General features: G+C 41.3%; 1 protein-coding gene across 3 annotated transcripts; it reads left to right on the forward strand.

Moving 5' to 3' along the window:
- Window positions 1–2,558: 2,558 nt before the first annotated feature.
- LOC149841262 (uncharacterized) lies at window positions 2,559–26,777 on the forward strand. 3 transcript variants are annotated; one of them, XM_090003723.1, is made up of 2 exons: window positions 2,559–3,763; window positions 26,468–26,777. In XM_090003723.1, the coding sequence occupies exons 1-2, from the start codon at window positions 2,595–2,597 to the stop codon at window positions 26,583–26,585; spliced, it is 1,287 nt and encodes a 428-aa protein (XP_089859849.1). In that variant the 5' UTR covers window positions 2,559–2,594; the 3' UTR covers window positions 26,586–26,777. The 3 variants fall into 3 exon arrangements, with proteins under 3 accessions (XP_089859849.1, XP_089859851.1, XP_089859850.1); XM_090003725.1 differs by lacking the exon at window positions 26,468–26,777 and adding an exon at window positions 25,090–25,471; XM_090003724.1 differs by lacking the exon at window positions 26,468–26,777 and adding an exon at window positions 24,616–24,849.

Raw genomic sequence — 26,777 nt, forward strand, 5'->3', positions numbered from 1 at the left:
TGCATTAGATCCAATCCAAGGTAAGTCTTCTCATATCCTACCCAATATTTTGATCCACAAACCAATTGGACCTGGCCCATAATGAACCCTTTCAATCTATGCCTTGTATCCTAATCTAAAAGCCTCTTAAGCCCATTTTGTCAAACATGAATATAGTCCAAAAATAACCTTCTTTAGTTTTACCCAATGTTGTCAGTATCAGAATCTGTATCATTTGGCCAACGATTCTCAGGTGAATCGACCGATACCGATTCTCAAGTGAATCGTTCTGAATTGGCCAAAAAATAATTTAAAAATATTATGTGTCAATCAGAATGTGACAGGTGCTAAAACCATTAAAACAATGTCTATGAGAAACTCATACGAAAATTTTGAGAGGCATGTTTCAATTAAAAGGTACCCGAAACTTTTAAGGGTCTTACATATCTGGACCCATACCCCGTATCCATACTGGTACCCGTCCCCTTCTTTGGCAACTATGGTTTCTACTATCCAAAATCTGCCATAAGAAATAGGGTTTCTACTAGTTACTAATAAATATTTGCAATAGTTGGTTGGTGAATGAATTTTGAGTATTTTTCTCCAATTTAATTGCTTACTTTTTATTAGATTCGAGTTTTCATAGTTTAGTTGTGTAGGAGTAATTAAACATTGATTTTCTTGTGACCTTGGATTCGGGTTACATCACATTGTTACGGAGTAACTATTTATGGTGAGCATAGTGACAAAAGTTAAAAACGGCATAATCTAGGCAGGCGAAAAAACTTTGGAGATTTTGAAAATTTTCATAACTCTTGCATCTTTTAGGCAAAATCTTGGGTATAATTTTTTTTTAAAAATATATTAAAAATATAAAAAATAAATTTTTACAAGAAAATATAAATAAGACACATTTAAAAATAAAAATCTCATGGGTTTTCATGATAAATATCTTTAAAAAATATAAATATCCTGATATTTGTCACAGAGGCAGTGAGTAGCCCCGGTTCTACTTTGAATCATAAGCTGTTGGTTCGGGTTGGATCTGTACCAGAACCAGGTAATCATATAAACATCAGATCAGCGTCCAAATCAGGTATAACCTGACCTATTTGTAACTTTTTTCTTTCACATGCGAAAACAACTGCTTAAGTGGATCTGATACTATAAAATCCATACCAGCTCCACATCCAGGACCTATGATCAAACCTAAGTTGGATCCAGTTTTGAAACTGAACCAGATTTGCTAAGCAACGACAAGGATGTGTCTCAAATCATGACTTGGGCAACAGACAGGTAGGGATGGCAGTGGACCGGGGCGGGCGACAAGGTCTCCACCCCCCGCCCTGTCTCAAAATCCTGCCCTCCATTCCTGCACGCATTTTGATTTTAACCTCCATCACCGTTTCATGTCCTTCGTCCCCCAGTCCAAATGGAGCGAGGCAAGGTGGGGATTTCCCCTCAGTCCAAAGGCGTAGCTAGGTGTAGCCCAGTCCTGCCTCCCGAAACAGTTAAAAAAAATTTAATTTTTTTAAAAGCCCAGTCCTAGCCCAGCCCTGATTCCATATGAAATAGATTTTTATCCATTTTTGTAGCGCAGCCCAGCCCTGACTGCAGCAAATAGTTTGATTCGTCCATATGAAATAGATTTTTATTAATAATTGTAGCTATTTTTTATTTTATCTCAAAAAATTTTTTTTTTGGGGGCGCTACCCCCGAACCCCCGACTATCACACAATTTTTTTTTTTTTTTTTGCTACGCCCCTGTTTGCCCCCCCCCACCCCACACACACACACATGAATCCTAGCTACGCCACTGCCTCAGTCCATTGCCATCCCTGCAGACGGGTCTACCCCACCGAGACCTTCTTCTGCAAACAACAAGTCCAACCTGACGGCCTCCCTAATGGGCCCAGCCTGGTTGCACCCAAACCAATGACAAACACTTAATTCGGTTCGATCCAATTTTCTCTGAAACCTCACAAAGCCTGTTGGGACGATCCCAACCGTTGATCACACAAATCTTACGTCCAATTAGGGGTGTCAATGGGTCTGGTTTGGTTCAGACTTGGATTAGATTTTTGGGTATGATATCAGGTCTAAACCTGAGTCTAATTGGGTTCACTGTAAGAAAAACCATACTCGGACCCGATATGAACCAAACCCAGTCCATACCCGGCAAAACTATATTTTTTATCATTTTTACATTGAAAAATTGCGGGTCTTAATTGGAACTCGGTTGGGGACCGCGTCTGGTATAAAATTTACCCGGGTCCATGTATTAATCGAACTTTCGAGTCCAGACCCGGGTCTTAATCGAGTCTTCTTATTTATCACCATACCCGGACCCTACGACACCCCTAACGCCAACATTCACAAGCTCCGTCCTCACGATGACTCATCATTCACGAAAGCTTTGTAAAAGCAGATCCCAACCGTCCATACTTGAAAGTAAACGTCTCAGATGGTATCCCTCGCAAAGCTCGATTAGAAAGCGAAGCACCCACCTCTTCCTCACTCTTCACCTTTTACTTCAAGCCCCGTTGCCTGCTTCTCCCTATAAAAGCCGTTCGCTCGCGCGTCTTCCTTACCACCGATTTGTACACAGAGAAAAAATGGCGGACGGTCGAGGGGAAGACGATCGGCGCCATCCTGACGGAACCCTAACCCTGGAGCACACCTACCACTCGAAAAGCACCCATCCTCCTTGCTCCTCCACCACCGACGGCGGTGCCTGCTCCTCCTGCGGCCAACCTACGCCGTGGATGGACTCCCCGCCGGCCCAAAACCAGTACAGGCCGATCAGAGCCCCGGACGTTCTCTCCTCCCCGAACGCCCAATCCACCATCGTCTCCCCCGTTCCCCAAGCCCAGAAGGTCGCCGTCCTCCCCCCTCCCTTCCTCTTCCAGACGCCCGTCAAGCGCATCCAGTCCCCCGACGACATCCGCCGCTTCCACGACTCAGAATCCGGAAAGAACTTCCTCGGGTTCGTCGTCAGCCTGAGCGAGTCCATCCGCGGGCGCAAGATCTCCGACCCCTGCCGCGAATCGCCTGTCATCAACGCCATCGTCGACATCCTCAGCTCCATGATCGGCTGGGTCGGCGAGATCCCCCCGCTCGACCAGCCGTCCCGTTACGGGAACCTGGCCTACAGAGACTGGCATCTCCTGCTTACCGAGAGCGAGGGTTTGATGGTGAGGGTCCTCCCCGAGGATCTCCGATCGGGTGCGGCGGAGATCTTCCCTTATTTCGCTGATAGTTTCGGGAATTCGACGAGGATCGACTGTGGGACCGGGCACGAGACAAACTTCGTGGCGTGGCTCTACTGTCTGGCGCGGCTGGGCGTGGTTGCAGAGGAGGATTACCAGGCTCTTGTCTCCAGGGTTTTCGTGAAGTACCTTGAGTTGATGAGAAAGCTGCAGACGGTTTACTGGCTGGAGCCGGCTGGGTCGCACGGGGTTTGGGGGCTCGACGACTACCATTTCCTCCCATTCATATTCGGCTCATCGCAGTTGATCGATCACAAGTACATGAAGCCTAAGTCGATCCACAATCAGGATATCCTGGATAATTTCTCCCATGAGTACTTGTACATCGCGTGCGTGGCATTCGTGAAGAAGGTGAAGAAGGGGGTGTTGGCGGAGCACTCGCCAATGCTGGACGATATCAGTGGGGTGCCAACGTGGAACAAGGTGAACAGTGGGATGCTTAAGATGTACAAGGCGGAGGTTCTGGAGAAGGTGCCGATCATGCAGCATTTTCTCTTTGGGTGGATCATTAAGTGGTAAGTCTTGATTAAATTGATACGTCTGTATAGATTTGATTGTTTTGGTTCTATTTACGACAATTTGGTTGCTGTTTATCATTCTTGGATGGGTTAAACTTCAAACTCATTTAAATGTACATGATTTGTTCGACTGTATTCTATGATGTGTGTCGAAATATTTGTTGATAGTGAGGAACATCAGAGAGCCAGATACACTTTTGTTGGTTTGGTTTTTGAGTTGAAAGATGTATGATGCAGTAGTTTGATTTAGTGTCGCAGTTTGAAATTTCAGTCTTCTCTTTTCCTTCTCTCTTCTCTTTAATGGTGTAGGACTATGGAAACTTGATGGTATCTTTGTTCTGGATTGCTGGAGTGTTCTTTCCTGGCACTTGAGGAAAAATTGTTATCAGGAAGTATGGGTTGGAATTTATTGCCCTTGGATGTGTGGTTTGGTTCAGCAAACAAGTCGAGTGGTAAGTGCTGCTAAAAAAAACTTATATACCTGACTTTATTCATGGGGTTTCGAAAAGAAAAAAAGACAAAGTTCCTCGTTATCACCAAGAATAAATTATTCTCGCCCATAGAATCCCGCTTCAGCTGGCTATGATATGCATGTTGGATTAACCACCACTAAAGTAGTGGTGGTTATCCACAATGTGGATACATCCCCACATACGAGGTGATCCTTCCGATAAATCAGCACAGGATCAGGGGGAACGGTTACACAAACCGTTCCCACCCTGTGCCCTATAAATCAGAGGGTATCATGAGCTACCCTAAATCAAGAAAAAGTGTGTGTGTGCAATCTAAAAGAGGGAAGAGGTCTACTCACCGGCTGCCTAAGGGAGTCTACGCTCGTGGTGGCTGCAGCCCGGCTGAGCAGAAAATCCCCCCTTTGCCTAATCGATCACCATCCTCTGCTTAGCATTTTTCCTTTGCTCCAGCGACCTTCGATTTTTGGCAAGCGTAGTACCCATGGCTGCCTCTGGTACGCAGCACTCCCCCTGTGTTTTACATAACAGTTTCTCTGGTTTTGCCCTGTCATAGGGGAGGCATTCCCGGACAACCCCAACAATGGGTTATGGGCCCACATCCTGCATCTGCTACGCGGGGTGTGTCTTGGTTGTCTGGCTGTGCAGGTCATTGTGGGGCGACGCTGCAGCTTGGTCGCCATAGGGCGACAAAAAAAAAAGATTTTGGGTTTTTACCTGTGGCCGTTGGGCTACAGGAGCATCAGCCGTCGCCGGTGGCAGCCACAGAATGACGCCGACTTAATGGCCGGCATTTGTCCGGCGACGCAGCCGACATTTGTCCGGCGACACAACACAAGGGTTTTCCTGTTTCCTCTACCGTCAGGCGAGGAGAGATGCTGCGTCGGTCCGGGCTTCGTGAGGGTCGTCGGCAGGTGTGGCGGCTCGTCGGAAGGCGACATTGGTCGCCGGCAGTCGCTTGTCGGCGACGTTGGTCGGCGACAGGTAAATGGGAAAGCCCCCCTTTTTCCGGCTTCTTTCGCTGTTTAAAATGAAAAACAGAAACCAGTTTCTGTTTATAAAAACAGTGAAATTGGGTCCGGATATTGGGTTTGATTCGGTTCATTCCAGGTCTGACTCGGATCCGGCTAGTGCCGGGTCCGACCCGAATACGGTTTCCTTTCGGGTCAGACTCGGATCTGGTTATAAACCGGGTCGGACCCGGATCCAGTTCAAGTTGGGTCTGACCCGGATCCAGTCCAAGTCGCATCCGACCCGGATTCGGGTCGGGCCAGATCCAATTCAAACTGGGTCCGACCCGGATCCAGTTTGAACTGGTTCTGACCCGGATCCAGTATGGTCCAGGTACTATTTAGCCTGAACCAGATCAATGACTGATTTTTCCTCTTTCGAGACCGGTTCAGAGCCATTTTTTATCGATTCCTTCCAGTTTCTCATCGGTTCTGAGATGCTAAGACCCTGTTTTCATAAATATAAGAAAATATAGGGATTTTGGCATACGATTATAGGGTTTTTATGAATCTTTGTTCATACTTGACACCAGTTCATAAGGTTCAGAACCGATTCAGACCCTTGGATAATCAGTTTGGGGCTGTTTCAGACCGGTTCAGAGTGCTTTCAGACCGGTTCCTACTTGAAGACCAGGGTTTTACCCATTTAAGCTTGGCTTATATTATTGTTCATGCATTTATTTGTAATTTTGCATGTGTAAATGATTGTTTAATATTGACATCAAGGATAGCTAGATGACTTAGTGAATTCATGTCACCAAAGTGACTCAATACACCTATGTTGTCAAAATTTTATACTATCATATGGTTTTAGCCAATATTACTGTTGTACTTAGATTCATGAAACGATAAACGACTCAAAGGTAGTTTTATCGTGTTTGAAATTTAAGTAGGGTAGAATAAGGTAAATGTGTCGAGATACATCACACATGTGTATCCAAAGGTAACTTGTGTCGATGGTCTAACTTCACAAGAACCTTAGTTTTACCGAATATGGTCAGTAGGGGAAGTTGTTTCGCGTGTCGGAACTCTTACCAAAGTAGGACTCCGATGACCCCCTTCACTCGCCCGAAAATAAGCATATTAAGGGCCTTTATTCTTTTGTTTTTTTCATTAAAGTTTTAATCTCGTACGAATGCTTCTTGATACATGTCTTTTGTCGTGCAATTTCTAGTTCTGTGTTTTTAGATGGCTCTAGGTGTATACCTTTTCTAGATGGATTGAATTTTAGTGATTGGAAAAAAACTGTACTTTTTACATTAGAGTATATGGATCTGGTCCTAAGGATAGAAGAACCTGCTGCTCTAACTGATTAAAGCACTATTGATCAAAAGACTGTTTTTGAGAAGTGGGAGCGCTCGAATAGACTTAGCATGTTGCTTTTGTAATCTAAGTTGGCTAAGAATATTCGTAGTGCCATACCATAATGCAGGACAGTTAGAGAGTTTTTAAGTGCTATTGAAGCACAATTTGTGAGTTCAAACAAGGTCAGAGCCAGTACCCTGATGTCTAAACTCATATCTATGAAATATACTGAAGGAAGAAACATTCACCAACACATTTTGGAGATGAGGAACATAGTGTCTCAGCTAAATGACATGAAACTCACTATCTCTGATTCTTTCCTAGTGCATTTAGTTCTAGCGTCCTTACCCTTGGAGTACGGACCTTTCAAAATCTCTTACAACACACATAATGATGAATGGACGTTCAATGAACTTATGTTCAAGTGTGTTGAAGAAGAAGAGAGGTTGAAAATGGAGAAGGTGCAGAGTGCACATATGGCTTCTCATGCATCAAAGGTAGGACCAAGGAAGAACGCATTTAAGAGAAATGCTAGGAAGAAGCCAACAGAGAATAAGACATCCCAAAGCAAGCAATCCGACTCTGATCACATAAAGTGTTTCTTTTGTAAGAAGAAGGGACACAGGAAGATAGATTGCATAAAGTACAAAAAGTGGTTGAAAAAGAGAGGTAATTTGTCATTTGTTTCTCATGAATGTAATTTATTAATTTTTTTTGAAAATAGTTGGTGGGTTGATTCTGGTGCTACTGTTCATATTTTCAACTGTCTACAGTTGTTCCTGAGCAGAAGAGAACCAACAATGCATGAGAAGAACATCTATTCGGGAAACAAGATGCTTTCACACGTGAAGGGTGTTGGAACCTGCATGATTACTCTAGATACAGGCGTAGTTTTGGATCTTCATGATGTCTTTTATATTCCATCATATAGTAGAAACTTAATTTCAATTTCGAAATTGGATAAATTTGGATATTGTTTTAAGTTTGAAAATTCCAAATTGTTCATTTATAGAAATTCAACTGAAATTGGTTTTGCATAAGTTTATGATGGTTTGTATAGATTGAACGTGAAGATCCAAACTCAGGAGTCCCTGACTTCTGAATACGCATTGGTTGGAAATAAACATAGCTTGATAAATGATAAATCTTACATGCTTTGGCATCGAAGGTTGGGTCATATCTCTGAAAAGAGAATAAAGAGACTCGTAAATGAAGAGATCTTGAAATCTCTAGATTTTCCCGACAATGACCCATATGTTGATTGTATAAAGAGGGTGTCAAACGCAGTAGTCAGATATTAGAGATAGTTCACACAGATGTATGTAAATCTTTTACCCCCTGTTACACAAGCGAAAAATATTTTGTCACCTTTATTGATGACTATTCACGATTTATATATCTCTACTTGATTTTTGAAAAATCTGATGTTTTTCAGATGTTTAAGGAATTTAAGAAAGTAGTAGAGAAACAAACCGATAAGTTATTAAAATAGTAAGGTCTGATAGAGGTAGCGAATATTATGGTAGGTTTACTGAGATAGGGCAAAAGGAAGGACCATTAGCACGATTTCTCAAAGAGGAAGGCATTGCGCCTCAATATACCATGCCTGGTAGTGTCTATCAGAATGGTATAGCTGAAAGAAAAAATCGTGCGCTTAAAGAAATGATCAGAGCTGTGTTGAATTATGCAACACTTCCCATGAAGTTGTGGGGTGAAGCCTTAAGGACTGCTGTGCATATTTTAAATAAGGTACCTACAAAATCTGTGCCTAAAACTCCTTACGAGTTGTGGACAGGTAGAAAACCATCTTTGTCTTATATGCACATATAGGGATGTCCTGCAGAGGTCAAGTTGTATAACCCCCACATTAAAGCCTTTGATCCATGAACAACCAGTGGATATTTAATTGGTTATCCAGAGAGATCAAAAGGGTACATGTTTTATTGCCCATCTCATTCACCATAGATTGTTGAAACAGATAAGGCAAAATTCCTTGAACATGGTTTAGTAGGATTAAGTGCACTTCGAAACCTTGGTTTTGAGGAAGTACAGGATACAGTTTCGTCACCTGTTAAGGAAAACACCAAAAGATACCACATTATTATTTCTAATGATGATGTGGTTGATCACTCGGTTGTTGATGCACAAATTCAAAGTGAACCTATTGTGGACAATGCGGAAGAGCACGAATAGGATGATCAGGTTCAATCTGAACCTTAAGAACGACCTGTTTGGAGATCCACAAGAATTAGGAGATCTGCCATACATCTTGATTATGTGGTGTACCTTCAGGAGCCTGGTGATTTCATAGATATCGATGATGACCCGTTGACTTTTATGAAACCTGTGGAAAACAAACAATCTACACACTAGATAGAAGCTATGAAAGAAGAGTTAGACTCTATGAATAAAAATCAAGTGTGGGATCTTGTCGAGTTACCTAAGGGAGTAAAGCCCGTAAGGTGTAAATGGGTCTTTAAGACCAAGAAGGACTCCAAAGATAACATAGAGAGACATAAAGCAAGATTGGTTGCTAAAGGATTCACCCAGATGAAGGTCATTGACTACAATGAGACGTTTTCTTTTGTCTCAACTAAAGAGTCAATGAGGATAATTTTGGCCCTTGTAGCTCATTATGACTTGGAGCTATACCAGATGGATGAGAAAACAACGTTTCTCAACGGGGATCTGAATGAAGAGGTATATATGGATCAACCTTTTGGTTTCTCTGAAAATGATTGTCTGTTTTGTAAGCTCAACAAATCAATATATGGACTTAAACAGGCCTCCTAACAGTGATATATTAAATTTTTCCAAGTCATTGTGACTTTCGGGTTTATAAAAAATATTATTGATCAATGTATATACCTTAAGAAAAGTGGGAGTAAGTTCATTATATTGATATTATATGTGGATGATATTTTACTTATAACCAACGATATAAAGTTGCTTTCAGAGACAAAACAGTTTCTTGCATTACATTTTGATATGAAAGATATGGGTGAGACTGCTTATGTTCTTGGCATTGAGATCTGTCGAGACAGAGCAAAAGGTTTTCTAGGCCTCTCCCAAAGATCTTATATAGATAAGGTGTTAAAGAGATATAGGATGGAGAATTGTTCTCCTAGTTCAACACCCATATCAAAAGGTGACAAGCTGAGCCTAAAGGATTGTCCACAGGACGATATTGACAAAGCACACATATGCATCAGTTGTTGGCAGCTTGCAGTACGCGCAGACATGTTCTCGACCAGATATTTCTTTTGCAGTAAGGGTGCTTGGCAGATTTCAGTCTAACCCAGGTATACCTCATTGGAAGGCTGCCAAGAAAGTTTTGCGGTACTTGTAAGAAACAAAAGACTATATGTTGACGTATCATAAAGTTGATCACCTCGAGGTCATTGACTACTCAGATGCGGACTTAGGAGGATGCCTTGATAGTAGAAAGTCTACTACTGGGTACGTCTTCTTACTTGCTGGGGGCACGATCTCTTGGAGGAGTGGGAAGCAAACGACCACTGCTGCCTACACCATGGAGGCAGAATTCATAACATTGTACGAGACTACCTCGCAGGCTATATGGTTAAAGAACTTCATATCACAGTTAAAGGTGATTGATTTCGTTGGGAAGCCATTAAAGGTCTACTGTGATAATGAAGCTGCGGTGTCCTTTTCGGACAACAACAAAAGTACTACGTCATTTAAGCATATGGAATTGAAGTATTTTGTTGTTAAAGAAATGATGGAGAATCATTTAGTGCATATTGTTAATATTGGTACCAAAGAGATGATCGCTGATCTTCTTACTAAAGTGCTACCACCGGGATTATATTCTGAACATGTAATGAGGATGGGATTATTAAACTCTTTTTGACATATGCATATAAATAAAGTGATCACTTTCAGTTCTTGATTCTCATTTTTTTGTTGTTAATCTCATAAGGATTAGAGATTTAACCAAGGACCTATAAAATAGAATAAAAAGGCCATTCTATTCATCAAGTTATTCCCATAAGGTTTTCTGGTTAAAGGGTTTATCGTCGGATCAAGTGGGAGAATGTTGGATTAACCACCACTAAAGTAGTGGTGGTTATCCACAATGTGGATACATCCCCACATACGAGGTGATCCTTTCGATAAATCAGCACAGGATCAGGGGGAACGGTTACGCAAGCCGTTTCCACCCTGTGCCCTATAAATCATAGGGTATCATGAGCTACCCTAAATCAAGAAAAAGTGCGTGTGCAATCTAAAAGAAGGAAGAGGTCTACTCACCGGCTGCCTAAGGGAGTCTGCGCTCGTGGCAGCTGCAGCCCGACTGAGCAAAAAATCCCCCCTTTGCCTAATCGATTACCACCCTCTACTCAACGTTTTCCTCTGCTTCAGCGACCTCCGATTTTCAGCAAGCGCAATACCCATGGCTGCCTTAGGTACGCAACACTCCTATGTTTTACTGTTTTACATAACAGTTTCTCTGGTTTTGCCCTGTCACAGGGGAGGCATTCCCGGACGACCCCAACAATGCACCCCATCTAAGAGAATACTGGTTCTCAATTTGGTGTTGGTTTGTCATGCTTTGAACAATTTTTGTTATTCATTTGGTAAAAAAGGATGGTTAGGTTTATCGGTTTGGGTGCCTGGGAGAGCAGTCTGGAGATCACGTGGTCATGGACAGCTGGTCTGAAGCCAGCGGAATTCCTCAATGGAGGTTCCGAATTCCTCAATGGAGGTTCCCGGTGTTGTTCCATTAATGGAAAGCAAGGAATTAGTGCTTTTTCAAGAGATTGACAATAGGACCCGTAAGTCTACCAGTAGATAGATACTCATTTTTATGTAATAGAAAGCCGAAACAGAAAACAAAATTTGCAGCAAAAGACACTAGTTTTTTCTCTTTTTTCTGAAAAGATTCTCACTTGAAGAATGCTGGTAGAAAGGTCCATTCTTACAAAGATTTTCACCAGTAATTTTGATGGATCATTTGTAACCCTCTTTCCTGAAGCAGCTGGGTGTATCTGATGCTATGTCACACGGACTCGGCTAGGGAGGCGTCGCACCCGAGTCGACACGCCCCGACACGGGTGCGGCTTCGGACACGGCCCAGACTCGGTCAACGCCGAGTCGGACTCGGTCAACGAGTCGAGGCCGAGTCCGTCCTTGTTTTGGACTTCGTCAACGTTGATTGAGTCAAAAAATGTTCATTTTTAGGAAAAAAATAAAAAAAATGGTATTTTTATATCTTTTTTAAAAAAGTATATATATAGCATGAGTCTCAAACATATATAGTATGTAATTTAGTTCTTTTATGCTTTACTTATTTGATTGATATTTAGGTTGATTTATGTAATTGCTTTACTTATTTGATTGATAATTTGATATTTAGGTTGATATACTGCATGCATGATGAATGATATTATGACAATGTTAACCGTTAAATGTTAAATTGTTAAAACTTCAAAATTATATATATATATATATATATATATATATATATATATATATATATATATATATATATATATATATATATATATTACATTTTTGCCCCTGCCGCACCCTCGCACCCGGGTTTTTTGGAAGTGCCGCATCCCCGCACCTGCACCCACACCCGCACCCATGTGACATAGCTGAAGAGTAGGGGAGATGAAGATATTTCCCTGACCAAGAATGGAAGAGGAACTCCCATCGGCAAGAACAACCTTTTTATGATTAGCAACACTATGCAAATTTGAAAAATCACATTTATTTCCACGTAAATGGCTAGATGCCCCTAAATCAATAATCCACCTACTACCTTGGCAAGATAATTCATCACCTACAGAGCATGCAATATCAGCCATGTGGGAACTAGATGGAAGATGTGCCAACAAATCATCATACTCAGCACGAGTAAGTGTAACCAAATCACTAGGAGAAACAGTGGGTGACTCGGGTTTGGCCACTTGTGTTTCAGGAACAACTTTAGCTGAAGATGCGGGAGGTCGTCCATTCTTGTCAAAACATCTATCTTCTATATGCCCAAATCTCCCGCAGTAGGTACACTGGAGCTTGCCTCATCCTCCCGTGCCTCAACCACGTCCACGACCTCGTGAGTTAGGAAGAAAACCTTGGCCCCGACCATAGGAGACAGACAGAGCAAAGCTTTGTGATTCCGATTAAGAGAAAGGAAGGGACATGGCAAGCCTGCTCAGTCGATCATATGCCTCAGCAAGAGTGGGAACATCTGAGCCTGTCAACATCTGAACTTTGGCAACTGAGAATTCAACTGACAAGCCAGTCAGGAATCGTGCTACCATGGTATGCTCCTGGTGTAGTTTTTGTTTGTCACAACATAATGGTCTATGAGCATTTAGTCTCTCAAAAGCTGCCTTCACAAAGGCATAATACTGGGCTAGAGTTTGCTCTCCTTGCTGCAATTTATAGATCTCCTGTTCTACTTGAAGAATACGACTAACATTAGTTTTTTGAGAATAAGTATCTTGCAGATTATCCCACATTTGTTTTGCAGAAGTGTAATAAATAAGCCCGTCGGCTATGTGAGGTTGCACACTATTCATAATCCAAGACATGACAATATCATTGTCCTCTTCCCATGTAGCATACTTTCCAGTTTTGTCCGTAGGCTCATTTTCGAACAAAATATGTTTTCTATGATGCCCTGAAACAAACATCATGAACGTACGCGGCCATCTAGCTTAGTTAGTCTTATCCAACTTTACAGATGATCCATATGAATGGAAATACAACCACATGCAACTATCAACTGTTGAAAACTTGGATCTGACGTGCACACCAACTACCAACTGAGAAGCCGACTCTACCAGATTTTAATCATACTGATAAAATCTGATATACAAAAAAAACTGTAATACGTTGTTCAAATTCAAAACTAACATGCGCACCAACTACTGACTGGGAAGCCGACTCTACCAGATTTTAATCACCTTGATAAAATCTGAACTATTCACCTTAAAAAAAAATTTCGACAACCTGCATACCATGACTGCATCATGATGGAGACTGCAGGCTATGTCACAGGGATCCGGCTAGCAGGGTGCCGCACCCGCGTCGACGCGACTCGACGCGGGTGCGGGTGCGGTCAACCCGATCCCGGGTGCGTTGACCGCACCCAGGATCATTTACGTCCATTTTTTTTTAAAAAAATTTGTCCTATGAAATGGGCTGCGATTTTTTTTTTAAAAAAATTATGCTGACAGCAGCTGCTGCTCCTGCCTTTTCAATTTCGTAAAGGATTTTCTCTTTCCACAATAAATGACAGCAGCTGCTGCTCTTGCCTTTTCAATTTCGTAAAGGATTTTCTCTCTCCACAATAAATGACAGCAGCTGACCGCTGCTGCTGCTCCTGCCTTTTCAATCCTGATTCTTCTTTTTCGTAAAGGATTTTCTCTCTCCATAATAAATGATAATGATGGTGGTAGCCTTGCTGATCCTTTTTTTAGTAAAGGATTTTCACTGTTCTCCTGACGAGATGGGTGCGTGCAACTGTATATAAAATGAAATTTGAAAAAACCCGCGTCGTATATATATATATATATTACATTTTTGCCCTTGCCGCACCCCCGCACCCGGGTTTTTTGGAAGTGCCGAATCCCCGCACCCGCGCCCGCACCCGCACCCATATGACATAGACTGCAGGCCTTTTCGACATCCACACAACCATCATCATCCACCATCGACACGGTCGGGGTCTCCCAGCTGCTACGCGCACATACCTGCTACTACACGCACAATGCACGCCTGATCAGTGTTCCTGCTGGAGAGACTGGTCGTTGTTCACGCTGTTGAGATTGTTGTTCACGCTGGCACACAACGCCACCCGATCATGTTCCTGCTGGCTGGATAAGTTCCAGATCGCGGTACACTCTGTACACAACGATCGCTGTAGACGCTATACATAGCGATCAGCTTTGTCGCTATTCAGATCGCTCTTCACGATATACACAATGCCACCCGATCAACGTGTGGATCGATCAAGTCAGACGCCCAGAGCTACGTCCTGCTCTGTTACCATGTTGAAGTCGGCTAGGGTTTCTAGCAAATCAGAGAGAGAGAATCGTATATGCTCATTAGGTCTAATCTCACTTAAATCTCACTTAAATAGAGAGATTAGAGTAAAATACCTTGTTTACAATAATGCCCCTGACCTCTTAAGTAGTTACCAAACTACCCATATGCATATGCATATGTACGGTGACTGCTTCTCAACAATGTGGATGATATGATCATCACCGGTGACGACAAACAGGGAGTTGCCAATGTCAAAACTCTTCTTAAAACTCATTTTGAAATATCTGACTTAGGATTATTGAGATATTTTTTAGGAATTGAAGTTGCTTATTCCCCTCATGGATACTTAATGTCTCAATCTAAATTTTCCCTTGATATTGTTTCCAGGTCGGGCATTACGAACAATAAGAAGGTGGACACCCCAGAAGTGGTCAATGTTAAAATGAAAATTGATGCTGGAGAGCGTCTTGATGATCCTACTCTATTCAGACAGCTTGTTGGAGCACTTTCCTATCTCTCCATCACACAACTAACCATTTTCAGCATGCTCCCACTTTTGTTCACATGAGAGCGGTTTTATGTATTATTAGATATTTAAAGTCCTCTCTCTCACGAGGACTCTTTTTGTCTGCATCATCCTCATTAGATCTAATTGCTTATACTGATGCTGATTGAGGAAGTGATTCTAATAATAGACACTCAACCACTGGTTTCTGTGTGTTTTTAGGTGAATCTCTAATATCGTGGAGGTGAAATAAGCAACATAATGTTTCTCTTTCCTCTATAAAAAACTAGAGGAGATTATCCCTAATAGATGATCGACTTTCCCTCTCTCTCTGCCTCGGTTCCTGTGTGCTCCATTCAGATTTGCACATGGTATCAGAGCAATAGGTTCTGGGGAGCGTGAGCACTTCGGTCTGCACAAAAGCTCGAGTGAAAAAAAAAGAAAAAAAGGTGTGCGTGAATATTTTTTTGAGTGTGCAAATCTGATAACGGATATGATGTCTGACATTTGTCATGACACGGATCTGTAATCAGATCTAAAGGCCTCGTTTTTTTTCTGGATCAAGTAGCGGCAGGATATGGGTGACGTGAAAAGGCCGTGATTTCCTTTTTATCGAATCTGAGTGGGTTGAATAATTTTTTTTTGTTTATTTGTGGATCTGGGTTTTCATGATTCTGGATGTCAGAAGTAGTTTGTTTCAAATGATTTGGTGCTGCCGTGAAACCTGTATCACTAGGAGTATGTTGTTCCCGTGATGTTTTTTATCGAATCTGAGTGGGTTGAATAAAATTTATTTTGTTCATTTGTGGATCTGGATTCTCACGATTATGGATGTCAGAAGTAGTGTGTTTCAAATGATTTGGTGCTGCCGTGAAACATGTATCATGAGGAGTATGTTGTCTGAGATGTGCTCAGAACAAAATCATCGATTAAAAGTTTTTTTTTACATAGGTGCAGTGGAGAATTAATTTTCTTTAAGTTCCTTTTGGATTTAAAAAGGGTTGTTCAGATCTGATTTCAGATCAGGTGTCGTGGTTCATCACTGTCTTTGGTGCTGATTCTGGTGGTGTCGTGGTTTCTGCAGTGTGTTTGAGCAGATTTTGTGGTCGTGTAGTATCCAGATTTGGGCAGATTTTGTGGTCGTGTATTATCCAGATTTGGACTCTAAATAGGTTGGAGAAGAAATCTGATCGTTAATTTTTTCTGTGAACCTGTGATAAAAATTTTTTGGTCGTGTATTGCAGCAGAGTAATCAGCAATATCTCCTGAGTTAGCAATTCTTTTATTATGGGTGAAACTCAGAAATTCGATTCTAAGAATGAGGCTATTGGAGAATATAAAGCATTTGCAAATCTCTTCTCTTATGGCTCTTCCGTGAAATTAAATGAAGTAAATTATGCCAGGTGGTCAAGAACTTTTATGATGTCGGTTTCTGGACATCGTAGAAAACATATTCTGTTGGAAACTGAACCGAATGATAAAGTGGGAAAATATATTACTTGGGATGAAGATAATGACATAGTTATGTCATGAATCATGAATAGTGTTGAACCTCACATTGCAGATGGTCTAATTTATTATAATACAGCTAAACAGATGTGGAACAACCTTCGAGATACGTATTCTCAAGAGACTAATGTAACCCGTATATTACAAGTCGAACAAGCGATATATAATTTGCAGTAGGGAGATCAGACCTTGGCCCAGTACTATGCATCCGTTAAAGCAACTTTTGAAAGACTTAATGCTCATAGACCTCTTTGTTGTTCAAAGCAAAAGGATCATCAAGAACAGACTATGGTTGCTCGGTACCTCACAGGCTTATCTTCAGAATTCTCTGTTGCTAAAGTCCAAATGTTGACTGGATCAGATGTGCCTACTCTTGCTGATGCATACAATCGCTTGAGTAGACTAGCCATTTCTCTTCCACAATCTCATCCTATGTCCCAGACATCTGCTCTAGCTGTTTCATCTGGTTATGGACGTGAGGATACTCTGAATATTAGAGGACGAGGTCGTGAAAGAGGCATGGTAGGTAGAGGTAAACTTCAATGTACTTTTTGCGGAAAATCCGAACATTTAGAAGATCGTTGCTGGGATAAACATGGACGGCCTGCTCTTCCGGCATCGAAGCCAAATGTTCCAAAAGCTAATGTCACAAAACTAGAAGCAGCAAATGCGAATGAGACTTCTTCTCCTAGTCATTGTATTACCCTGAGTCGTGCAGAATATATGGTGAACTGATAGCTCATCTCCCTTCAAGTTCTTCTTCTCCTGTAGCTGGTGTGGCCTACTCAACATGGGATCATCTTCATTTCAATGATAGTAAGTGGATTATTGATTCTGGTGCATCCAGACATCTATGTGGCATCTCTCATTTTTTTTCAGATCTAAAGAATACTACTGCACATCGGGGAGTCTCATTAGCGGATGAGAGTTCCTCTCCGGTTGTTGGTCAGGGAAATGTTTCTATATCTTCTTCCTTACAATTGAAAAATGTCCTTCATGCTCCTTCATTTCCTCAAAGTTTACTCTTCGTAAGTTGTCTTATAAAAGAGCTAAATTGTAGAGTGATATTTGATCCGGTGGGTTGTCATTTTCAGGATTTGCTGACGGGGAAGAAGATTGGTGGAGGCTATGAAGAAAATGGAGTCTACTACCTACATCATCCAGTGGAAAACATTCATGCTGCAGTCGATTGTTCCTCGAGTCCTGTTCAGTGGCATCGTCGTCTTGGTCATCCTTCATTGTCAAAGCTCCGTCGTGTCATTCCTCAAATTCCGTCTACTACATCATTTCAGTGTAAAGCATGTCAGTTGGGAAAGCATCATCGGAGTTCGTTTCCTTCGAGTCAGAGTCAGTCCAGTCATAGGGTCTTTGAATTCTTCATGTTGATGTATGAGGTCCTAGTAAAATTCCTACCAGGACTCAGTGTCGATATTATCTTGTTATTGTTGATGATTTTTCTAAGTTGTCTTGGGTATCCTTAATAAAAGAAAGGTTTGAAGTTTCTAGTATTATCAAATCTCTAGTTATTGAAATAAAAACTCAGTTTGAATCTGCTGTCAAGATTATTCGCACTAATAATGCTCTTGAGTTTAAAACCAAAGCCTTGGTGCAATTTTATCAAGACCATGGCATTCAACCTCTTGTGCCTATACTTCTCAGCAAAATGGGGGTAGCTGAACTAAAGCACAGACACCTCCTTGATGTTGCTTGTACCCTTATGATTCAATCCAATGTTCCTGCGTCATATTGGGGTGATGCAGTTATCACAGCCTGTTATCTGATCAATCACATGCCATCATCATCCGTGGAAGATAAAATTCTTTTGCACATCTTGTATCCTAATGCTTCACTTTTTTCTCTCTCACCCAAGGTTTTTGGATGTGTTTGCTTTATGCATAGACTTGGTCCTGACCGTGATAAATTAGCAGCTCAAACAACTAAATGTATGTTTATTGGGTATCCCAAAAATCAAAAGGGGTATCGATGTTATGAACCGAATTCCCGTCGGGAGTATGTCGGTGCAGATGTATCTTTTATGGAGTGCATTCCATATTATTCTAGTTCTGGTGCTCAGATGCAAGTGGATCAAGATGACTCTTTTCCTTTTCTTGTCCCTCCTTTTCCTTTGGAATCTGTACCATAATTACCGAACCCAACTCCACTTTCCTCACGGTTTCATAATCCTCCATTGGTATATGTGCGTAGAGCTCCACCTCCTCTCGTGCCTTCACCTTCTTTTTCTCCCGAGGTAAGTACTCTTGATAACTGTGACCTTCAAGTTGATGATAACAGGCCAATCGCCTTACGGAAAGGGACAAGACAATGTACCTTATATCCTATGTCTCAGTTTGTGTCCGATGCCAGAATTGGAAACTAGATGAAAGCTTTTATTTCAACCTTATCTGTTGAAACTATTCCTCTAAGCTATCAACAGACAATGCTCGACGACAGGTGGAAGCAGGCAATGCAAGATGAAATGGATGCCCTATTGTCTCAACGGACATGGGACCTGGTCGATCCTCCATTGGATGCCGACATTGTTGGATGTAAATGGGTATATACCATCAAGTACAACTCTAATGGTTCGATTGAGAGATACAAGGCTAGATTAGTTGCAAAAGGTTATACTCAGACATATGGGGTTGATTTCTTTGAAACATTTTCTCTCGTTGCACAGATGGGTACCATCCGTCTTGTTCTATCTGTCGCTGTTCACCATGGATGGAGCCTCTGTCAATTAGATGTGAAAAATGCTTTCCTATATGGGGATTTGTCTGAGATAGTTTACATGCATCAACCTCCTGGGTTCGAGGTTGAGGGGGAGTGTCAAAAGGTGTGCAGATTAAAAAAGGCAATATATGGTCTTAAGCAAAGTCCTCGTGCGTGGTTTCAAAAGTTGTTTGAAGTAATGTCAAAATTTGGCTTTAACAGGTCAGCATCGGACCACACATTATTTATTAAGAAAACTAGCTCGGGTCTAGTTGTTATGGTGGTATATGTGGATGACATCATTCTTACAGGAGATGATATGAAAGATATTGCAGCTACAAAGGCTCATCTTTAAAAACATTTTGTTACAAAAGATCGTGGTCTACTTAGATACTTTCTGGGTATAAAAGTCGCCAGGAACAGTGAAGGTATGGTTTTGTCTCAGCGGAAGTACGTTCTTGATTTATTAAAAGAGACAAGAATGTTGGGAGCTAAACCAACAAATATTCCCATGGATCACAAAGTTCAGTTATCGAAAGAGGGGTCAAAACCTGTTGATAGCATAAGCTATCGCTCACTGGTAGTAAAACTACTATATGTGATAGTGACTAGACCTGATATTGCTCTAGCAGTAAGTAAGGTTAGCCAATTCATTGACAAACCAACTGAGGTACACTGGAATGCTGCAATAATGATACACAGGTATTTAAAATCCTCTCCCGGAAAAGGACTATTTTTCAAGAAAGGAGGGACCCTGGAGATAGTTGCTTACTCTGATGCTGATTATGCTGGATCTATAGAGGATAGAAAATCTACCACATGATTCTGTGTGTTTGTGGGAGGTAACTTAATTTCATGGAGAAGTAAAAAGCAAACAGTGGTCGCCAGGTCAAGTGCCGAATCAGAATATAGGGCTATGGCTCAAACAACAACTGAATTGATCTGGGTTCGAACTGTACTAAATGATCTTAAGTGAAGGTTTCATCGCCTATGGTAATGATGTGTGACAACAAGGTGACTACATATATAGCTAATAATCCTGTATTTCATGAGAGAACAAAACACATTGAAGTTGATTGTCATTACATAAGAGATATGGTTCAAGCTGATCATATCTCTACCAAGCATCTAAACTCGAAGGACCAAGTTGCATATATCTTTACAAGCCTCTGGCAAGGCCAAATTTCTCAAAATGTTGCAGCAAGCTGCGCATGATTGATATCTATGCTCCAGCTTGAGGGGGAGTGTTAAGATTAGTCGTCTGAAGTCTTTTTTATTCTTAAGTAGTGTTTTGGTATTTTATATATAATGAGGGACCCATGTGTAATTTAATTCTTAGACTAATCTCCTTTATTTAAACCTGAGGAGATTAGCCCTAATAGATGATCGACTTTCTCTCTCTCTCTCTCTCTCTCTCTCTCGGTTCCTGTGTGCTCCATTCAGATTTGCACAAGTGAACAAGACGTTCCATGAACGCACCAAACACATTGAGATGGATTGTCACTATGTCAGAGCGGAGTACTTGCATGAAACCATTGATCTGCCATATGTTACGTCATAATACCAGTTAGCAGACTTTTTCACCAAACCTCTTGCGGCTTCCCGATTTCACTTCCTCTTAGACAAACTTTTGCTCATTGTACCGTAAGTTTGAGGGAGAGTGTTAAAATGTAAAATACATATTTATATAATAATAATATTATATTATTATTATATAAATTTGTATATATATATATATATTTTTAATTTTTAATTTTTATTTTTTGCCTTTTAACTATCTAGTTCATTTTGAACTAGATAGTTTTCTTTTGGTCAAGTTCCGGTTAGAACTTGACCAAGCATCTAGCTGTTGGAACTAGTCCAACGGCTAGAATTCTAGCCATTAGAACTAGTTCCAATGGCTAAGAGGAGAGCTCCTTATGAGCTCTCCTCCTTTTCTCTTATAAATAAGGGTGCATCCCCCTTTGTAAATTCATTCACTAAAAATGCTTTTTAAGCATTTGTTCTCGTAAATAAAGCTTGTCATTTATTTCTTGTTTTTTCATTTATACTCTTTTTTGGGTCTTGTATAAAGTATCTTTTAGATACTTTCTTTTGAGAGATTCAAGTGCATTCGTGGAAGACTATCATTTCATTACAGCTTTTCATGTTTTTCATGTGCTTCCTTTCACGCTTCCCACTCACTTCTCATGTACTTTCTCTAACTTAGCAATCATCAATTTTAGATTTTGATAAGAATTTATTAATTCTTACCTATGTCACATGGGTGCGGGTGCGGGGATGCGGCACTTTCAAAAGACCCGGGTGCGGGGGTGCGGCATATATATATATATATATATATATATATATATAAAGTTCAAAAGTTGGACATAAATGACCTTGGGTGCATTGACTGCACCCAGGGTCAGGTTGACCGCATTGGGTGCGGGTGCGGCACCTAGTTGGAGAATCCCTGTGACATATATTAAAAAAAAATTCTTGGCAAAACATTTTTTTTAGTCCAAAAAATTGGACCAAAATGACCCTGGGTGCGTTGACCACACCCAGGGTCGGGTTGACCGCACCCGGTGCCGCACCCGGTGCCGCACCCGCACCCGTGTCGTGTCTCTTTGACGCTGGTGCGGCACCCTGCTAGCCGAATCCCTGTGACATAGATTCTTACACTACAAAATCATGAAATTTAAGAATTTTCATTTTAGTTTTTACTCCCTTCCAATTCAATTAGTTTTTCGCCTTCCATTCAATCTCATATCACTTCCTTTTTTATTCCTTAATTTCCTTTTAAATTGATTCCTCACTTCCTGCTTCTTATAAATTTTAAAAACCTTGCTTCTCGCTCTCGCTTCTTGTTTCGTGTATTGCTTCCCCTTCCCAGTCTGGTAACCTTGGTAAATGCACTATCTCGTAGCAACTTGTGCCCCAATGACTTCATCTTTATCTCTTCAACACTTAGTTCAGCTAACGCTTGTGCAAAGGAAGGCAAGGTGTCCCTGTGAGGTATAGCATTTCTTCACCATCAAACTCTGGTCGTGACACCATAAGAAACTCTATAATTTTTGTTTCTTCTCTAATGTTGTTTTCTCCTATGCAAGCTTTACTCTCTACACTGCAAGAAGAACAAGTTGATTCCATAAGGTGTATATGATTCCATTTTTGCTGAATCAAGGAATAGATCTCTTGAAAAGATCTATTTTCTTGTAGCAATCCCATCAACTCCTAGACCAACTGATATTTTATTTGCTCGTCTACTTGGCATGATGATATGCTTCCTTCAAAAACTTCCAAGCATCTTTCATTTCTATTTAGTAAAATTGATATCTATGCTTTGTTCAACTGAAGCCAACAACCATGATTCTGCAATGTGCATTGTTCACTTTTCAACAGTAGTTGCAATTGCATAATTTGCAAATCCTGTTGTTGGCTTATGCTTTGTTCCATCTTTGTATCCTCCAAGCCCCTTCTATTCACACTTTTCATAAACTCTGGCCAATATGTATAGTTAATTCCACATAATTTTACTCATCAGCTGAATGGATTCATATTTGACCATATTTCCCTTATCTTTTCACCAAACAAATGCAAACAGCCTTCTACCAACAGCACGCTATGTAGCAACACACCAAGAAGACTATTTCAACACAAGTCTTCGAACATAAATGCTAAAAAACAAGATCCCAAATGCAAGACTCTACCTCTGCTATTTCAAACATTCACCAAACATAGCGGAAATAGGCTGATATTAATTAGCTGTTTGAATACAACCTAAAACCCTCTTGCCACCAGCCTTGATACACCACAAATAACGTGATTGTACTCAATATGCACCTCCAATGAGCACCAAACTTGTTTCTTCACTCTTATCCATAAAAAGGCCACCCAAATGATGCCAAATGCCCCAACCAAACACTAATTCCATTCAGTACCATAAAGTTATCATAGGTCGACTTGACGTTAACTTATGGATAGAAATACTTGGCAATGAGGGATCCATGTAGGCGAAATGATAAGCTTATAAGAAGGTTCAGAACTAGATTAAGGAACTAGCATGACCAAATCTCTGGATGCTGGTAATGAAGAGATGTTAGGTATGGTACTGCATATAACAGGGATGTCGGCAACACGTGTAAGCTGACATCAGCAAGTGATCCAGACAGTGAGGCAAAGGAAGCAGAAACAGAAAGAATAGAAGATTAAGGGCACGTTTGGAAGCGAGAAAAATCTAGGAAAAGTGAACTGAGGTCGGAAAACCAACGGTTTTTTCGACCTTTCCAAACGAGCGAAAATGTTTCGCTGAGAAACATTTTCAAAAAATGTACAGTTTTTTATAGGAAAGACTCCTCCAGTGGGGGAGGGGGTGGATGAGTCTTTCCTATAAAAAACTTTCTGGCCCCTCCTCTTAGCCTCACCGTCACTCTGCTCTTCTTCTCCTGTTCTTCTTTCCTTCTGCTCTTCTCCTCTTTGTGTTCTTTCCTTCTGTTCTTTGGGGGTGTAACGCACAAAGGCTTGGCATTTTTTTGGTGGTGGTGGTGCTGGTGCTGATGCTGCAGTTGAACCCCAAGGCGGCACCACTGGTGGCGAGGGGGGTAGAGATGAGCAGGAAGGTGAGCAACAAATTCTGTGGTTGACTCAGTTATCATGAGAGATAGGAACACATGGGAGCACCAGGGGTTTTGGGTTTGTGCTCTTCTCTGATTCCTCTTCTGCTGACAATGCCCTCCAAGACAAGCATGCTATCACCGGCAGAACAGTAAGTCTTTCCACCTATGTCACAGGGACTCTTCAACTAGGTGCCACACCTGCGTCGCACCCGATGCGGTCAACCTGACCCTGGGTGCAGTCAACGCACCCAGGGTCATTTATGTCCAACTTTTAGATTTTATATATATAATTTTTTATATTTTTGCCGCACCCCTGTACATTGATGTATGTATTATTGTCGAGTAAGTCTCCTTTTATTGTGGAATTCCAAGAAAAATTGTCTGATGATTCCTGGGGCTTGGCTTTGCTGTGTGCTATATGTGTTGCTCCATATTGGCTGTGGTGTCTTATAGGTGCAATTTCCATACTCGTAAGATTACTTTTCTTAGACCGAGGTGGTATCCCATGTGGTAAGCAGGGTCCTGTGCCAAGCTGAAGGCCCAGGTTCGAATCCCTCTGACACATGGGGCTTAAGAGTTATCTGGTAGGGGTCTGCCTAACCCCAGCTTGCCTATCAAAAAAAAAAGATTACATTTCTTAGTATGACTAGCATTTCTACTTTCTAGCATTGCAGTTAAAATGACAACATATAATGATGTGGTGCTTGTTAACTTTCAGGGATGAATGAGCTTTGCTCATCATTTTCCTTCAGTGACAGGAATCCTGGAACATGCAGCAGGCTCCTTTGTTTCATCTCCACTCTTTATCGGACTGCCCTTAGCATTTGTTATCGAAGAATGACGTTCTTATTTCTCATACTTTACACTTGAAATGTGGATTTTGTTTGTTGTCCACCCTCTTGTAATCACATTCCTTGAATCCTTTTCCTTCGGTTTTGTATAGATAATACCTTCAAAATTAAGAGATGAAGTGTGCCTTTACATTGGAATCTTAGCCATCATCGTATGCTCACATGCTTAGAACGCACTTGTAGACTATTAAACTTCCAGTTGTTTCTTTTTCTGTCTCAATATTTGCTTATGAGTCACTTTCCTCTCTCTTCCTGTCTCGTGATTTCTAATCTAAGCAATAATGTATAACCTGGCCGGCACATTAATTTGGAGGTTGGTTGTGATTTTTTATGCATAATAGACAGGTATCATGGAAACATTATTTATCCTACAAAGGTTTGATCTTTGGGAGCATCAAGGCTATCAAGCATGGAAGGCCACGGTGGTGAAAGTTAAAATTTTGTTTCTTTGGGGAAGTCGAAAACGTTTGGGTTACCAGACTGTGCGAATGGTGGCTACTTATGTAATTGAAAAAGTGACTGCCCGAGTCTCCCAAGCAACAACTTCTATCCGAATGGGTGGTTGATGTGGTCCACGGGTTGCTGCTGTCTGTGCCCCACCCACCCCATACAAAACGTCCGACGTGTGGGATGCCTGAAACATGGTGTCTTTTATGTCCACCGGAACACCTTTTGGGTATCTTGCGGTGTTCCACCCCTCCTATTGGAGCATTGGTTCCCAGACATTTAAGAGGAAAACCAAAAGAAAAAAAAGCGGAACTCTTGGACAAAAAACCAACTTGTCTAGGACAACTCCATGCCCAGCCAGCAGTGTTCAGACCGGTCCATTTTACACAGTCCTGTCCGCTCTATCAAAAGCCTCATAAATGTCCTTGGTGTATTATGTCCGGTGTTGGTGGAACCTAGTGTTTTTCACTGTTCTGTTTTCACTATTTTTACCTTTTACCCCTTTGAGAGAGAGAGAGAGAGAGAGAGAGCTTCTGGCACGATTCAAACCTCAGATAACTTTGATAAGCATGTCCATGATGTCAGAAGTTAGAAAAACAGTAATTTAGGCGAAATGTTCAGGTTATTTTGAAAATTTTAAATGGCTTTCGTGTTCTTATCAAGAAAATTTTGCAACAGATGAAATTTGTTAATGCAAGAATCCTGTTTGATCCTCCATGATATTACAAAAATATTTCCCTGATTAATTGCCGATAAACTGCCAGAAAAAAATATTATTATATGATGAACTCATTGATGAGGGTTGTACTGCATGAACCGCCATCACTATCTTTGTCAACAGTGCTATGGAAGGATTAGAGGGGTTCTCTGAGTACTGACCCCCGCTGAAACAGTGTCCTAACTGTCCTGTTAAGGGTGGATCTCAGAACTCGGAGGAGCTTAAAGTTTCCTGTCTCCTTTATACAAATGTACCTTTTTCACAGCTTACCTTTCGAAAAAAAGGCTGCCTTTTTCATCCATGGACATGGTTTGAGCAGGCAGGGTGAACAATCTCAAACTGAGATTATATTATTCATTCATCCCCATGATTTGTCTTGTCAGGATATGCATCACAGGCTGTGTCCAATCTCTTTCAATCAACAGCTATCCGTGACTGCCGTGGACTACTTACTACATTCTCACTATCTTCCAACTGCAATAGTGATCGGTATGTGAGGCATCATCACACCTCTCTTTGCTTTCTAACAAGTTTTTTCTTTGTTTTTTTGAAAGGCAAGCTGGGGTTAGGCAGACCCCTACCAGTTATACATTGATACCATTGGGATTTGAGGTGAAGTGCACTAGCTGCTCCTACCAGACAAGCGGAGCCCTGGTTGGTTTTGATTTCTAACAAGTGTGTGTGCGGGGAGGTTGAAGTTTATCAAGGCCATTGGTTGGATGGGATGCACCTACCCTTCTCTCTAGATCTAGAGGCTCACATTTTTAGCCAAATTGGCCAACTATGTATCTTCTAAAATGTATGTTTCATGGTTAGATTTTGGTAAATGGTCATGGAAGAAAAAGGCCTGAGATTTTGACTTAA

This window comes from Nuphar pumila, chromosome 4, assembly GCF_984573655.1.
Source record: "Nuphar pumila chromosome 4, dmNupPumi1.hap1.1, whole genome shotgun sequence".
Classification (NCBI taxonomy): Eukaryota; Viridiplantae; Streptophyta; class Magnoliopsida; order Nymphaeales; family Nymphaeaceae; genus Nuphar; species Nuphar pumila.